Source organism: Spermophilus citellus, assembly GCF_964194105.1.
Source record: "Spermophilus citellus genome assembly, chromosome: 14".
NCBI classification, from domain to species: domain Eukaryota; kingdom Metazoa; phylum Chordata; class Mammalia; order Rodentia; family Sciuridae; genus Spermophilus; species Spermophilus citellus.
Genome location: NC_138194.1, coordinates 76,412,956 through 76,430,347, shown reverse-complemented (window position 1 = coordinate 76,430,347; position 17,392 = coordinate 76,412,956). Strand labels below are relative to the sequence as shown.

General features: G+C 34.8%; 1 protein-coding gene across 2 annotated transcripts in view; it reads left to right on the top strand.

Annotated features, from left to right (window-relative positions):
• Positions 1–60: 60 nt before the first annotated feature.
• The window catches only part of NUDCD1 (NudC domain containing 1), a 63,607-nt gene continuing 46,275 nt past the window's right edge, over positions 61–17,392 (top strand). For both annotated transcript variants that reach the window (XM_081266475.1, XM_081266474.1), the window contains exons 1-2: positions 61–361; positions 9,639–9,793. In XM_081266475.1, the coding sequence (XP_081122601.1) occupies positions 244–361; positions 9,639–9,793 (273 nt within the window). In that variant the 5' untranslated portion in view covers positions 61–243. The remainder of the gene's footprint in view (positions 362–9,638; positions 9,794–17,392) is intronic.

The following is a 17,392-nucleotide window of genomic DNA, read 5'->3' as shown; positions in this document are numbered from 1 at the left end:
CCGCTGGGTAAGAGAGTCCAGGTCCTGCCGTTGAGCGGGCCTTAAGTCCCCGAGAAACTACAGAACCCAGCATGCCACAAGGGTCCGATTTCTCGCGCACACTACATTTCCCAAAAGGCAGTTTGGCGCCGCAGTGGTTTCTGGAATGGGAACCACGCCGCTTCCCAGCCTCAGTTCCAGGAGTGAAGCGCGGACCTTTCAACAAGAGCTTTATTAATTCCCACGCTTGGATCTTGGAAAGAGATGGAGGTGGCGGCTAATTGCTCCCTGCGGGTGAAGAGACCTCTGTTGGACCCCCGCTTCGAGGGTTACAAGCTTTCTCTCGAGCCACTGCCCTGTTACCAGCTGGAGCTTGACGCAGGTGGGAAGCTGTGGCGACCCCTCACACTCCCTTCCTTTCCTCTTTCGGCTGCCATCGGCCTGAGCCTTCCCGCGTTTTCTTTCTGTGTGTTAGGGCAAGCAGAACAACATGGCCTTCGTTACTGCCCGTCGCGCTGGGGTGCACACAGGGTGGTTGCCTCTGGATAACGATGCCCTTCAGCCCCGTGAAAACCGCTTAGGTGTGGCTCTTCAAAAGCGGGACCCTGGGTCCGCCCTCGACCCCGAGGTGGGGCACACGGGTGATGCCTGGGCTCGGACCGCCGGTCCACCCCGCTGGCCCTGCCGTGGGGAAAGCTCGGGACGTTCTCTGGACGTTGTCTGTCAACGTGTTAGCTGAGAAGCCACACCTCCTTGGAAAAACCCCAACGCCTGTTTTCCTTTGACGCAGAGCCATTTCTTAGAGGAGAAACTACGTACCTGTCAGAGCATTTTCAGTTTCCCAGGTCCTGGCACACTGAAGACTGTCGTAGAAAAAAATATCGCTAGACATTTTTTGAAGAAAGATGATTTTGTAATCACACTGCTGATTGCTTTGTTTTAGTAACCACTTTGCTACTAACTGTTAGTAGCTGGCCAGAACGTTTTCATTGTAAAAAGTACATTTACGTTGATGATAGAGCCCGGAGGTTTGCCCATTTTTTAACACACTTCTGATTCTGGTGCAGGTTGTCAGTGAGTGGATCACACTGTGAGAAATACGGGTCCAGAGTTAATTAATAGACTTTATAGTATCAAAGAAGTGTTTGTTTATCCGTTTATTAAATTCAGAAACATCTATAGAGGGCCTGTTCTGTTACATGCCAATGTTATCAAGATGAATAGGACACAGTCCATAAGTGGATAACATAACTATTATTTCGTTAGGAAGAAAATGCCAAATAAGTATAAAATAATGTGGGAAGGCAGTGATGGATATGTGTATAAAATACAATGGTAATTCTTGAATAACTAGCCTGTGGATCTGGGCCAGCTTTCTGGAGAAGTTGATATCTAAGTTGTGCTATAAAGAATATAGGTTAACCAGTATGAGAGAAGATACACTTGATTTTTCGTTTCCTTTTCTGCCTTCCTCCCACCCCATTTTCAGTCTGTTTCCTAGTCAGTAAATAGTACCACCATATTTTGTGAGCTGATACATTAGGAAAAAAACTAAAAAAAAAAAAAATAAAACCCAAAAGCACTTATTGTTGCTGACAAATTGATTGTTACTGACAAATTCATAGATTGCCTACCTACTTGATTCTTCTAGTCCTGGATGGGCTCATTCATGCATTCTTGTTCAGTTATGGGTCTGCTAGGCAACTGTGCTCATCATGACTGGATTTTTTTCATCTATTTGGGTGTTCTTTGCCATTGACTGATTTAAGATTCTTTCAGATGACCTTTGCTTAACTCTCCTTGTGGTCTGTCATCCTTCTGCAGGCTAGCTCAGGCTCTTTGGAGGATGTGAGTAGCAGTGCATAAGTGCTTTTTTCAGGCTGCTCCTTGCAACAAGTTTTTTGCTCCACTGGTCAAAGCAAATCAAATAATCAAGTCTGGAGTCCGTCCATGTGGGGAGGTCATAAAGAAGGCGTAGATCCAGGGAGGCATAAAAATTGTGACTGTTAATTTAGTCTGTACAGTTATTTATGTTTGAGTATTTCTTTGTGAAGTCCTCAGTTCAACTTGTCAGCAAGTGCCCTTACTTCTCCATGTTTCCTAGTCCAAATCGTTGTTTTCACTTGCCTAAAATATAGTAGTTTTCTGACTAGCCTTCTTGCTTTCATTTTATTCTCCATAAATCAGTAATTATTGTAGTTCTAGATTCTATATTGGATGGATGTTTCCTCCACTAGACTTTGAATTCCATGATGTTTCTCTTTTATTCACTACTTTGTTTTAGTTCTTGGCACATAGTAGGTACTCAATAAGTTGAATGAATGAAGTTGTTGAGGACATTCCATTTGTGGAAAAACATGAGCTAAAAGGAAAGGAAGATCAGTAGGCCGTATGCAGAATGCTGTTGCAGTCCTGTATTGGTGAAAAATTTTGCAAAAAGAGGAGTTAGACTGATGAGGGCACTATTCATCTTTTGGACTTTATCCTGTGCTTCCCAGGCTTTTTCATGTGCAATTGCAATAAAAGATAAAGTTCAGTTGTCATAGTTTTGCCAGCATTTTAATTTGCTAAGTGGAAATGCACTTTTGCTTTACTGGTTAAATCAAATAAAATAATCAAACCTAAAGTCAGTGTGGGATATTGTAACATTAAAAAATCAGGAATTGAAATCTCGCAATAAATGATACTCCAAAGTGAAAACATTTAAGCTGGCTGGGGTGGTGAATGGCTGTAATCCCCAGCAATTGAAATTGAGGTAGGAGGATTGCAAGTTCCAGGCTAGCCTGGGCAACTTAGTGAGACCCTGTCCCAAAATAAATATAAAGGGTTGGAGATGTAGCTTAGTGGTAAAGACCCCCTGGGTTCAATCCCCACTGCCTAAATAAATGAATAAATTAATTTACTTTATTAAAATCACACTGTCTCCCCTCGCCCATATTTCACAATGTTGGTCTTAGATTCTGTGTTTAGAGGGCAAAACCAGAGGTAATGTGGTGCTGTTTGAGGGTTTTTAAGTATAAAGGGAAATGAGCAAATTTGGTGGTTAAATCATTTACCCTATGGCTCTGTAGTTATTTAGAAGACCAGAGCAATGGAGACAACTGTCTGAAGGCTTTATGAATTACTTGAGAACAAAAGAAACACAACAACAAAAACAGAACAAAAAAAGAAGAGGTTGATTCTTTACAAAGTATCATTTCTAGAGATAGTTAAGGTATAATTGAGGAGCTCCTGAGAATTTGATTTTTTTATCCTAACCCAAGGAGTTTAACTTAGCAAACCTTTCGTTGCACTCTTGGGTGTGTGAAATACTGTTTAAGATATGAGGATGCAGATATGGTTTCAGGTCTCAAAGAGCTTGGCTAACAGGCTTATTTTCTTGTCTTAATATTATTAAATTGTTCTAGAACTACCCCTGCAACATAAACAGTGTTACTTTGTCTTTTTCCACTCCAAAAAACTAAGTAAAAGATGTTGAGAAGTGGGAAGGAAGGGAGAAGTGCTGGGGAGTCACATTGGCCAAATTATATTGTTAGATTGTGTACATGTATAAATATGTAACAATAAATCTCACCATTATGTATAACTATAAAGCACCAATTTAAAAAAAAAATGGAAAGAAAAAAAACCTAAGCAAAAAATTTGTTTCCTAAAATTGTAATTGTCTTTGATCCAGCAGTTCCATGTCTGAGTATTTATCCTATAGACATCCTTTTCCTAGAATCTTATTTAGTAGATCTTTTTATGTTTCCCCCTATAGTTCACCTAATTAATTTGTACTTTATTCTTTTACTTCTTCTTCAGGGATTCCTTTCTTGACTACATATTTAGAGTCCATACTGTAAAATCTGTACAAGTTAGAATCTCTTCTGTTCTGTACTTTCCAGTAGTACCCCGTGCTTCATAGACACTTTGCAGCATTCAGTGTCTGCTTTTGTGCCAAGAGTCTTGGTTCTGTATTGTGTCTATCTTTTTCAGTGCTTTATCTGTAGAGCTGGAGGTTGCTTGGTTGAATAGTGGATGATTTTTGTATCACTTGCACATTAAACAGGTTTATTGAGATATAGTTAACAATAAACTCATATATTTAAAATGTACAATTTAGCAAGTTTTGGCATGGATACACCCATGAGGTCACCATAATCAAGATGATAAACTTAGCTATCATCCCCAAAAGTTTCTTTGTACCCTCTGTAACTATACACCTATCCCTCTGCTCTTCCCATATTCCTCCCATCCCCAAGCAACTATTGATATGTTTTGCGACAATATAAATTAATATGATTTTTCTAGAATTTTATATAACTGGAATTATATACGGTGTACTATGCCCCCACTCCCCGCACCGCTCCTGTCTGGCTTCTTTTACTCAGAACGATTATTTTGAAATCACCCTTGTTGCAAGAGAAGGGTCTTAGAATTTATGCCTATGATTATGGATTTCTCTGTGTGTCCTTGGAGTTTTATAAATTTTTTGTTTTATTTTTTGGAGGGGTATCAGGCATTGAACCTAGGGGCACTTGCTTAACCATTGAGCAACATACTAGCCCTGTTTATTTGTATTTATTTTTTTTGAGACACTAAGTTGCTTTAAGACCTTGCTTAGTTACTGAGGCTGGCCTTAAACTTGTGATCCTCCTGCCTCGGCTTCCAAAGCTGTTGATTACAGGCGTATGCCACCCCACCTGGCTAATTTTTACCATTTTTTGCATGATATATATTGAAACTTTGTTGCCAGCTTCATAAACATTAATATGTTCTCTTGATAAATTGACCCCTTTATCATTATGAAATAACCTTTATTCCTAACAAGATTTTTTTAGTTTTTTGCTCTGAGGTCTGTCTGATATTAGTCACCCCAGCTTTCTTTTGATTAATTATGCCACAGTATGTATGTGTGAGTGTATGTGTATATATGCATATGTATACACACACATACATATATACTTGTGTTTTAATTTCCTTTGCTGGGGCTATCAGCTGTACTTTTTTATTATTTTAATAATCACTTTAGGATGTATATTGGTTACATTTCAATGATTATATATTATTTACCATGTATTGTAAGAACCTTATACTTTTATACCATTTCTTCCTGGCCTTCGAGCTATTGTCATGAATTTTAGTCTTATATGTTATTGTATATTTCACAATATATTATTTTTATTTAAATAATTATCTCTTAAAGAAATTTAAATAAGAAAAAAATCTTGTGTATTTACTTACAGTTGTTACTTCTGGTGTTCTTTCATTTATTTAGATCCATATTTTTGTCTCTTGCAATTTTCCTTCTGCATGAATGAATTTAATTGTTTCTTACAATCTGGTAATTAATTCTTTCCATGTTTTAGTATGGAAGGATCTATATTTTGCTTTGATTCTTCCAAAGATATTTTTGCCACATATAGAATTCTAAGTTGACAATTTTTCTTCTTTAATTTTGTAAAGATTTTGCCCTGTAGTCTTCTTGCTTGTTTTGTAACTGATGAGAAATCTGACATTATCCTGTCTTTGTTGCTCTGTACATAGCATACATTTTTTCCTCTGGCTGCTTTTAAGATTTTTCTATTTTACATTGGTTTTGAGCAGTTCAATAATTATATGTGCCTGGGTGTGGTTTTCTTCATGATTCTTATTCTTGGGGTTTGCTGACCTATAAACTCTGAGTTCATAATTTTCTTCCAAATTTTTCTCTTGTTCTCTCCTTTGAGAACTTCATTTACCTATTCTGGAAGTTCATCATTACCCCCCTTTTATTCTGCATTATTTTTTCTCTTTTTTAACTCTTTTTTAAGTCTGATTTAATTTTTTTTATATCTTTTATGCCCCTGCTTATGATTTAAACATATGAAATATACTTGTAATAACTGTTTTAATGTGATACTCTGCTAATTATACCCTTTATGTCAGTTATGTATTAGCTTCTATTGATTGGTGATTCTCCTCATTATGGGCTTGTTTTCCTTTCCTTTTCTGCTTTGATTGGGTATCAGAAATTGTGAATTTACCTTATTGGATGCAGGGTATTTTTGTATTCTCATAATCTTTTTTTCTGGGTTTTATTTTAGCTGCTTGGAAGCAGGTTAATTCCATTGAATCTTGCTTTTAAGATTTGATAGTCTGGTTTAGTCTAGGGCTAACTATTCCCCACTATGGAAGCAAGGCTTGCTGTGTACTCTGCCCAGTATCCCACAAATTAGGAGTGTTTTCATTCTTCCTGTTTGGCCTAGTCACTCTGCAGTCTTGTGTGAGTGTCCAGTACCTTTCCCCATAGTCTTTCAGATGGTTCTTTCCTTGGTTTGGGGTTGGCTCCTCCAAACACATGCTGAGTTCTTCAGGGAGACCTCTGCAGATCTCTGGGGTTTGCCTCTCTGTTTGCTACTCTGACTAATCAACTGTAACTTCCATGGTTTCTCCAGACTTACAGATCAGTCTGCCTCACTTTCCCATTTTTTATGCCTTGGTCTGGAAACTTCACAAAACTTTGTAGACTGGGGCAGTGGTAGGGTTCACCTCATGTGTTTTGGGTTTCTTAGTGATCATTTTTCTATGTTACCAGATGCCTAGTATCTTGGAAACTGTTGTTTCATGTAATCATGTCTGATTTATTTTATTTTTTCTTATTAGTTATTTCTGATGGAAAAACAGAATTGCTTCCTATTCCATTTTGACTACAAACAAAAATTGTTCAATATATATTTTTAAGTGAAAGCATAATTTCTCTAGTAGAGTTTACTATAAAACTCCTGTCTACACTCTGTAGGAAATTATGGGGAAGATAGCCAGATAAATGTGTTATGATCCTAGAAGCATTTTATAAAATAGTTTCATGGGAGCAGTACTCCTGACTTACGTCCTGCCCTGTTTTGTAAGCCTTGCTTTAGAACTCATTATACACACTCATAACTTTTATCTTTTTATATCTTCATACACAAATAGCAAAATAAGCAAATAGAAGAAGACAGTTAATTCATTGGGTTGATTTTAGAAGGTGAGTGGTTCAAGAAGTGACCTTTATAGGTTATTATTCTTTGCTTCTCCAACACTACTTTTTAAAAACTAATGTGTTTAGATAAATGTTAGGTTACATCATATTTAATTGATGTCAAAAATTGGAAATTTTATGTAGTTTAACATAATAATATACTTTGAGAGTTCAAGAAGCAGTAGTGGACACCATCCTTAGCACCATTAGCAAAAGAGTTGAATCTGTTTTACTTGAAAACAGCTAGGGATGTGGCTCAGTGGGTAAGCACCCCTGGGTTCAATCTCAGGTACCAAAAAACTACTGCACTGAATTCTTTATAAAAAGGGTTCCTCTTCAACCATTTCAAAGATCCCAACAGATTAGAGGTTCCCTGCCTCTTCCTTTCTTTCTTGGGAAGGCTCTACAAAAGAGCTTGCTGGTGGTTAAGCTTTGTCACATTCTGGACACTGCTTTTCTCCTTTCGCTTGTTCTGCCTCCCATCTTTATACTCAAGAAGATTGATGTGATAAATGTAGTTACAACTTTTTATTTCTCATTTAGGGCTAGAGAAGCAGTCTTTTTCTGCACACTAAGAGAGTTTTATAAACTAGTAAGCATGCCCTGTGCTGCTTGCTTCTGTGTCACAATAACTTACATAGATTATCTTATTGAAATGCAACAACCAACTCCTGTTATATCAAGGTCTTTTAACTGGTTTTCCAGAGATAAATGTGTTTGCAACTGAGATATAGTAAGGCAAAAGGCTAAGAAACTTCTGACCTGTTCATGATTATTGAGGGCTCTTTGCTCCCATAGGGAGAAAATGTATTTGTTATATTGTTGTTTAAAGTTACTTTTTTGGGCTGTTACATTTTCATGGACATTTCCAGTGTTTCATCCACACAGTGGTCCTAAAAAAAATGGATAATTATTTCCTTCCTAATCCATAGAACGTATATTTGTTAATCATTCCTTGCAAGTACACACTTCCTCAAGTGAAACAGCTAGTTTCCTCAACTTCTGTCAAGTCTTTCAAAATTATGATTTCACATTTGTAGTGTTCCTAATGGGTCTTCCTGAATTTATCCCTGTTTTGCTCCAGTCTGTTTTCCACATTATTTCCACCTATAAAGGTCACTTCTTGAACCACTCACCTTCTAAAATCAACCCAGCAAATTAACTGTCTTTTTCTATTTGCTTAGTTTGCTATTTGTGTATGAAGATATAAAAAGATAAAAGTTTGAGTGTGTATAATAAGCATTATAAGCACTCTCTTAAAAACTCACATCTGAACTTTACTCTCCTGCTAAACACCTAATGAATTCTTATTACACTTTATTATCAATAAAGAAATAAAGACAAGGACTTTCACAGTCTAACTCCTCCTGCCTAGTTCTCTAACTTCATTCATCTCTAGCCGTTCTTTGTAACGGTTCTTTTTGTTCTGTATGTAGCAGTATGTCCTTGGTTCTTTGAACATACGGTTTTACTCCTACTTTTTTTGCTTAGAGTACAGAGTTATATGTGGATGTATGAGTATATTTCTTCTTAATTCTTACTTGCCTTTTATGTCTTGGCTTAATCCTTGAAAAACTTTCATTAGTCTCCCAAGTAAAACTCACTACTTTTTGTGTTCTTTAGTAACCGGTAATTTTTCTTTATAACATCACAGTTTAATATATAAAATTATGATGTAAAAATTATGTAAGATTTATGTAACTGAGTACTGTCCATTTCTTCACTTAATTGTAAGTGCTAAGAAGATACTATGTACTCTTTGCTCATCACTGTATCTATTAAAATACTCTATAGATAAATGATTGAATAAGTGTAAGTTAGCCAGGATTCAAATCAGGTATTAGAAGCAGGAAAGGTAAGTAAGTATTCTGCGAGAAGAAAATAGTTGTGATTAGAATACAGTAAAGCATATACTTTATATCAAGATAATACATTGGCCCATCATAGTCCATTTACATATTTTCTATTGCAGAAATTAATTACAGGTCCTGGGCAGCATTGAGCTATAAGCATGGAGAGGCAAGTGGGAGCTTGAGAGGAAGAGAACATGTTTGTCAGATTTAAAATGAGGGAGGCAGCTAATGTTTTAGTGAAGAATGCCCTTTTCTGTAAGTAGGAAGCCTTGTGTCTATTCCAGCTGTGACACTGTTTTGTTCTGTACTATTAGAAGGATTTGACGTGATATTAGAGAAGTTGCAGTTGGTGTTTATATTTATTTCCATATCTGTGTAGTGATAAAATAAAAACATTCTCTTTATTTCTTAATGTGTGTTTAAAATGAAAATATAATAAAATGGAAACATTTAAAATTATAAAAATACTTTATAAAATTGGGCTTATTATTTGCCCTAAAGGCAGGAAAACCTTCATTCTTAGAATTTGTTCTTAATTATAAAAAGTGCCTAAAAGAAGAGTTATGATTTAAAAAAATCTATCTACTACAGTCACTATGTTCTAGGTTCTAAAGGGTATAACCATATCCTCCTACTAGTCATCTGCACACAGTGCATATTAGATATCCAGAAATTATTTCTGAGTGATCATATAGTGAATTGCCCTGAGGCAGCCTTTGTGATTGTCATGCATGGTTTCTTTGCCTTTTAGGTATTCTGTAAAAAGAAACAATCTAAATAAAACTCTTGATGATTATGTTTGTTTATTTATTATATTTCAGCTGTGGCAGAAGTAAAACTTCGTGATGATCAATATACACTGGAACACATGCATGCTTTTGGGATGTATAATTACCTACACTGTGATTCATGGTATCAAGACAGTGTCTACTATATTGATAACCTTGGAAGAATAATGAATTTAACAGTGATGCTGGTAAGAAAAATAAATATACTATATAATAATAGAATTTATCCAGTTCTATTTGATCTTTAATTTTTCCTTTGAATCTGATATCCACGCAATTAAGGTACATATATCTTTAGTATATATAAGGCTCAATTTTTGCTTGATTTAATTTAAATTTTGTCCTTTGTTCCTGTTATCCTCAATTATTTATTCCGGTCTGCTACCATCGTTATGTGATCTATTTAATTGAATTTATAAATCTGGATGTAGCTAATTTGGTTGCTTTTTCCCATGTGATATGTTTTTAGTTTTAGTTGTTACATTAGTTATTTTTAACTATATAATTGGGTAAAACATTTAGGATTGTTTGATCCACTGTAAATTGATTCTTTTAATATTATAAAATATCTCTCTTTATCTCTAGTATCTGGTAATAAATTTGTCTTAAAATCATCTTTGTCTGGTATTAGCATAATCATTGTTGGCTTTTTAAAAATTATTATCTTTTTCTTTTAATTTATCAGTGTTTTTTTTGGGGGGGGGTTGTCACTTGTAGCCTCATACATACCAGATAAGTGCTCTAACACTGACCTACATCCCTAATCTTTTTCTAATTTTATTTTAAGATTGGGTCTTGCTAATTTGCACAGACTAGCTCAAACTTGTGATCCTCCTGCTTTAGACTCCTAAGTAGCTGGTATTGTAGGTATGTACCACAACTACTGACCATCGTGACCAACTGTGTTCTTATTTTTAAAGTGTATTCCTTACAAAAAAACTTTGGTTTTCTTTTAAATGCAATATGATAATCTTTGTCTTTCTATTAGAGGGATTAATGTATTTATATTTAATTTAATTACTGATAGTCTTGGGTTTTATGTTGCCATCTTGCTATTTCTTTTCAGTTTATTCTTTGTTCCTTGGTATCTATGTTCTTACTTTTTGGGAGGCTAAATTGATATTCTTCATTTTACTTTCTTAAAATTCCATTTGATTTTCTCTTTTGACTTTGTATCTAAACCTGTTAGTATTTTATTTATAATGGTCAGTGTAGAGATTATAGTATTTGTCCTCAGCTTGTCATAGTCTGCCTCTAATATGATTCCACTTAAAGTGTAAAATCCTACAGTAATTTAACTCCTTTTACTTTCTTTCCCTCTCATCCTTTGAGCTACTTTTGTCATATGTTTTACATCTTCATATGTTGTAAGCACCATAATACATTGTTAATATATTTACTTAAAACAGCTAGTAGTCTGTCCATTGGTTTCTAACTACTATCTGCATCTTCCAGTCCTCTTACGCATTGTACCTACAAGGTATTCTAATTTGCTTGTCTCCTCTTAGTGCTTCTTTCTTAAATTTTTACCAAATCCAAACTTTTTAATTTTAGAAGAGACAAGGTGCTCGTGTAATTTCAAAAACAGAAAATTAAAAATAGTATTTAGTGACATCTTCCTGACCCTATCTTTTTTATCTGTCTTGTCTTCAGTATTCATTTTCCAGCAATTTTTTAAAAGTTTTTTGTTTGTTCTTTCAGAGGTAATGGGTTTTTTTGTTTATTGATTTTGCAAGTATATACCTGAAGTGATATATATGTATATCACTATATATGTGTGTGTGTGTGTGTGTGTGTGTGTATATTTTCTTAAAAATACAAAGTTTTTCTTTTGGTATTAACAGTTCATACGGCTTTCTATTCAGCATTGTCTTCTACCACTTGTATACTATATTCAAGCAACACCAAACCCTTGCAGTTCTTGAGACAGACCGTGTGTCCTATTGCCACTAGACCTTTTCTTATGTGATTACCTCTACTTGGTATATGCTCTTAGTTCCGTGTCAGGCTGCTTTCTAATTTTTAATTAAGGCCCAGTTAATTAATTTAGGAGGCTTGCCCTGACATTCTGCTGACTCAAAAATATTCACACCACTGACTGTCAGATCTATATGGGCTGTGAACTCCCTCTATGCCAGAGCAATTTTACTGCACAGGGTCAGATACGATAGGTTTTGTGGGCCTATCCTTTGTCATAATTATTGACTTTCTGTTTTAGTGGGAAAATAGCAATAAACAGTTGTAAATGGATGATCGTGATGAACTTTCAATAAAGCTTTATTTACAAAAGGAGACAGAGGCCCAGAATTGCCTTGTGAATTATAATTTGCCTACCCCTGGACTAAGGCCATAGATCTTTCTTATGTTTCTATAATCCTAGCATCCAGCATATGACTTAGTTAGTATATTTGTTAAATGGAGATCAGCTGTAAAAAAACTCATTCAGACTCTTTCTTTTATTTCTAATCCAGGTATAGGTTCTGTATTGGTGTTGCAGTGTTTGTCTCAAAATGTTAGGGAGGAAAAGTTACACATTTTCTGGTTCTGAGAAATCTTCCCTCTAGGTGGCTCCAAACACCTAAGCAAAATTCCGATTGTTTCTTGTGTGAACAGAAGAGATAGAATCTGTCCTCTTAAGTCCAATTGATTTTCTTCACTAGAGCTGCCTTGACTTAGAATTACTTCAGATCCAATGTGTATAAACCAGTTAAAGTAATAGAACATATATGTGATTTAGTGACTATGTTTTGATTTGTATGACCAAATAAATTTTGTTTTAGAGTTGTGGATATACGTGTATGTATATGAAAATTTTCCTGTAATTTTGCCGATAACAAAGATTTTTTAAAAGTTAAAGCACAGTGTGTAAAAAATATTTTGAAAAGTGAAAGGTAGTATGCACATTTAAGGAGGTGGAATTAATATAGGATGCCTTACAACGAAGGAAACTAAGGAATAGAGATATAAATAACTTGTCTAAGTCAAACAGAATTTGAAGCAGAGTCTGGATTTGAACTAGTCTGTTCCAGTGTTCTACAATGTTCCACCCATTCTCCTTATTATTGGTTAATAAGACAATATATCAAGGTAAATAGTACGATGTGGCATTGTCCAAGCAAATAGTTTTTTGTCTTGACAAATTAAAATCCAGGGGCTGGGGATGTGGCTCAAGTGGTAGCACGCTCGCCTGGCATGCGTGTGGCCCGGGTTCGATCCTCAGCACCACATACAAAAAAACAAAAGATGTTGTGTCCGCCGAGAACTAAAAAAATTTAAAATATAAATAAATAAATAAAATATTAAAAAATTCTCTCTAAAAAAAAATCCAGTTTAAATTTTTGTGCTTAATGTTAACGTTTATATATTCTTTTAAATTTTTATTGACTCTTTTTAGTTATATGTGACAACAAAATTCATTTTGTTATAGTTATACAAGCATGAAATATATGTTATTCTAATTAGGACCCTATTCTTGTGTATGTATACAATGGTGGATTCCCTGTAGTGTATTCATATATGTACATAGGAAAATTATGTCAGATTCATTCCACAGCCTTTCCTGTTCCTGTCCCCTTTCCTTCATTCCCCTTTGTCTATTCTACTGAGTATCTGTTCTTTCCCTCTCTCTGTTTATTGTGGGTCAGCTTCTACATATCAGCAAAAACATTGGCTTTTGGCTTTTTGGTCTTGTGTAATTTAGCTTGATAGTCTCCAGATCCATCTGTTTACTGGCAAATGTCATAAAGACATTTTTCTTAATGGCTGAATAATACTCCTTTGTGTATATGTATCACATTTTCTTTATCCATTCATCTGTTGAAGGGCACCTAGGTTGGCTCCATAGCTTATCCATTGTGAATTGAGCTGCCATAAACATTGACGTGGCTGAGGTACTGTAGTATGATTATTTTAAATCCTTTGGATGTATACCAAGGAGTTGGGTAACTGGTCAAATGGTGGTCCCATTCCTTGTTTTCTGAGGAATCTCCATACTGTTTTCCAGAGTGGTTGCACCAATTTGTAGTCCCACCAGCAATGTATTTGTAGTCTTGATCATTGCCTTTCTAACTAGAGATGAGATCAGATCTCAGTGTAGTTTTAACTTTGCATTTCTCTAATTGCTAGAGATGTTGAACATTTTTTATATATTTGTTGACCATTTATATTCTTTTGAGACGTGTCTGTTTAGTTCCTTTGCCCATTTATTGATTAGGTTATTTGTGGGTTTTTTTTTTTTGTGTGTGTGTGTGTGTGTGTGTGTGTGTTAAGCTTTTTGAGTTCTTTATATATCCTGGATGTATCTGAGATGTATGTGGCAAAGATTTTCTCCCATTCTGTAAGTTCTCTCTTCATGCTGTGGATTGTTTCCTTTCCAGTTAAGAAGTTTTTTAGTTTGATGTCATCTCATTTTACTTCTTGTGCTTCAGGAGTCTTGTTAAGGAAGTCAATTCCTGAGCCAGAATGTTGGAGTGTTGAGCCTACAATTTTTTCTAGTATATGCAGAGTTGCTGGTCTAATTTCTTGGTTTTTGATTCACCTTGAGTTGACTTTTGTGAAGAATGAGAGATAGGAGTTAAATTTCATTCTTCTACATACAGGTTTCCAGTTTTCCAAGCACCATTTGTTGAAGAGGCTGTCTTTACTTTGGTGTATATGTATGGTGCCTTTGTCTAATATGAGAATAACTGGTTTCTTGTGGGTTTGTCTCTTGTGTTTTCTATTCCATTCTCAATAAGGAGTACTTTGGCTATTCTGGGCTTTTTATTTTTCCAAATGAATTTCATTACTGCTTTTCTGATTTCTATGAAGAACATCATTGGAGTTTTGATGGGAATTGCATTGAATCTGTATAGCACTTTTGGTAGTATGGCCATTTTGACAATATTAATTCTGCTTATCTAAAAACATGGGAGATCTTTCTATCTTCTGAGATCATCCACAATTTCTTTCTTTAGTTTTCTGAAGTTTTCATTGTAGAGGTCCTTCACCTCTTTTGTTAGATTGATTCCCAAGTATTTTTTTTTTTTGAGGTTATTTTGAATGGGATTTTTTTCCCTAACTTCTCTTTCCACTAATTCATCATCTTCTTAAAATTAAATTTGTTCATAATGCAGTAAATTATATTATATATATAAATATACAAATGGAGATGTATTTGCTCAGTCATATGTTAGTAAATGTTGAACAACCAACTTTCTGGACAGTGGGTTGAGGGCTGATTTGTAGAGTTCACCAACTTCTGTGGTGTAAAATATTCCTATCAAGGCTGATTTCAAACTACTGCTTAAGGGATTTTTGGAAATTTAATACTTAGCTTCCATGAGTCAGTAGGCATTGCTTTAGCATATTACTGTATCTGCTAGAACCAAATTTAAATAACAAAAAGTAGAAAATAAAAAGTGAAATAGTACCATTTAGCTCATTTAAATTTGGTGAGGGGTTCAGTCTGTTAAGTAGCTGTGATAATGAAATGTTTATAGTGCATAATTTGAATACTAAATAATTCATAGATTTTTATATATTAAGGAATTATTACTTTTAAGTAATAAAATTACTTAAAGTAGGTTTATGATATTGTAGGGATTTTTGTTTGTTTTTGTAGTCCTATCAGAGATTGGTACCCAAATACTTTGGTTGGAATAACTAGGATTTTCTTCATAGTGATGTGGGTACATATACATGTATGGGAAATTAGACTTATCATAATCTAATGATAATAATTGGAATTATATGTTGGGTATATGGGGATTCATTATGTTTTACCTATTTTACTATATAAAAATCTTAAAAACAATAAATCTGTCTCTTTCCTATGTGGGATTCTAGTTTCTTAAATAGACATGAGAGTAGTATTTATTATAGTGGGAGCACTTTTACAGCATACTCTTTTTTTTGGGGGGGTGCTGGGGATTGAATTCAGGGGCACTCCCCAGCCCTATTTCATATTTTATTTAGAGACAGGGTCTTACTGAGTTGCTTAGCACCTCACTTTTGTTGAGGCTGGCTTTGAACTCATGCTCCCTGTGTCTCAGCCTCCTCAGTTGTTGGGATTACAGGCGTGCACAACCGTGCCAGTTTACAGTATACTCTTATGATATACATTTTTAGTAGTCCTATGGGATGAATTCTGTCCCCCTAAATTCATATATTGCAGCTCCAATTCCCCATGTGTGTCTGAGGTTAGAGTTAGGGTTTTTAGGAGGTAATGAAGAGTAATTAAATAAAGTCATAGGACTGAGGACCTACTCAAATAGGGTTGTGGACTTTAGATGGAGAGGAAAAGAGAGATGTCTTTCCTAATGCACAGATGAAGTAAAAGCTATGTGAGGATGCAGCAAGAAGGCAGCATCTGCAAGCCAACTAGAATGCCTCCTAGCAGCTGACTCTGTTGGACCTTAATGTGACCTTGTAGCTTTGAAACTGAAGAATATCTGTTAAAATTCCCAGTATGTAGTATTTTGTTTGGCAGCCCTAGTAGACTAATACAGGTATATATTGATTTAGACCTGACTCTGCCTTGGACATGTTGGCTCTGTGATATTGGGCAAATTGCTCCCTCATTTTAGGCCCTTATGTCTTTATGAGAATATAAAAGGCTTGAATTCTCATCAATGTTGTCTCTGAAACCCTAAGCCCTAAAGAATTCCTTGGCACTGCATAGGCAAGAAAGATCTACCCTCCATTCTACCCGCTAACTGATACAGATGCAGCTCTATGTGTTTGTCTATTTCATATAAAATTTTTTAAAAGAAGGGGCTTCCTGGCAAAGACAATTTGACAATTAGATAATATTATCCCTAAGACTTGTTCTAGTATTTTATTATGTTTTCATATAAATCCAGAGAATATGTTTTTGAATATTCAATTATAATGATCATTTAACATTTGATATCGATATACAGTGTTATTTAATATTTATTCTTGTAAGGTATATTATTCCATTAATTTCAGATTTTGAAATTGCTGGCAGCCATGGACCTGCATAGTGTACAGATTGTAGTTATATCCCTGAAATAATCACTTTGATGACTGTAAATATATAAATTGTATAACTGCTTGTTTTCAAATATTTGCTTGAAGTTTTTATGCTGTGGTTTTTAGAATTGTGCTTATTTACGTAAATTAACTGGGGAAGAACAGGAAAAGTGAGCTAGTCTTAAAATTAAAGAAAAATATGTTAATGTAGATATTCTGTTTTCCTTATAACTGATTCTTTTTGTAAAAATAATCCAGACTACTTAAATCAATCTGCTTCTTTTGTTTTTTTGTCCTCTGAGTAATATTTCAAAGCTACTTATATGTTTTGATTAATTTGGCTTATTTGCAGCATCTATATAGATGCTATAAAGATTTCTACTATTATTTATCGGTGAAATCCCATTTCTTTGTTTCTTTATCTCTTTTATTTTATTTCATTTTTTTTTTTGGTTAGTAAAATAGAAATAGTTTGCTCCTGGGGAACATTTTCAGTGAAACCTGGTGATAGTAGTTTAAATAAATGTCTTGTTTCTTCTCCTTTAGGAGGAAGATTTTCCTAGATCTTTCTCAAAGGCTCATCTAAAACCATTTTTATTTGTTCTGTTTTACAGGTTTTTCATTTCATTATTTGCTAGAAAAAATTAAAGGTGTACTCAGTTTTCTTTAGTTTTCTGAGATACATACTTTTTCTGAATAAGAAATATTTTTCTTAAAACATTTATTGAATATTTCTATGTACTTAGTAGCTACATACACAAAGTGGTAACATGCAAAGTGGAAATAATAATAAGATGCCAAAATAAGGAGGA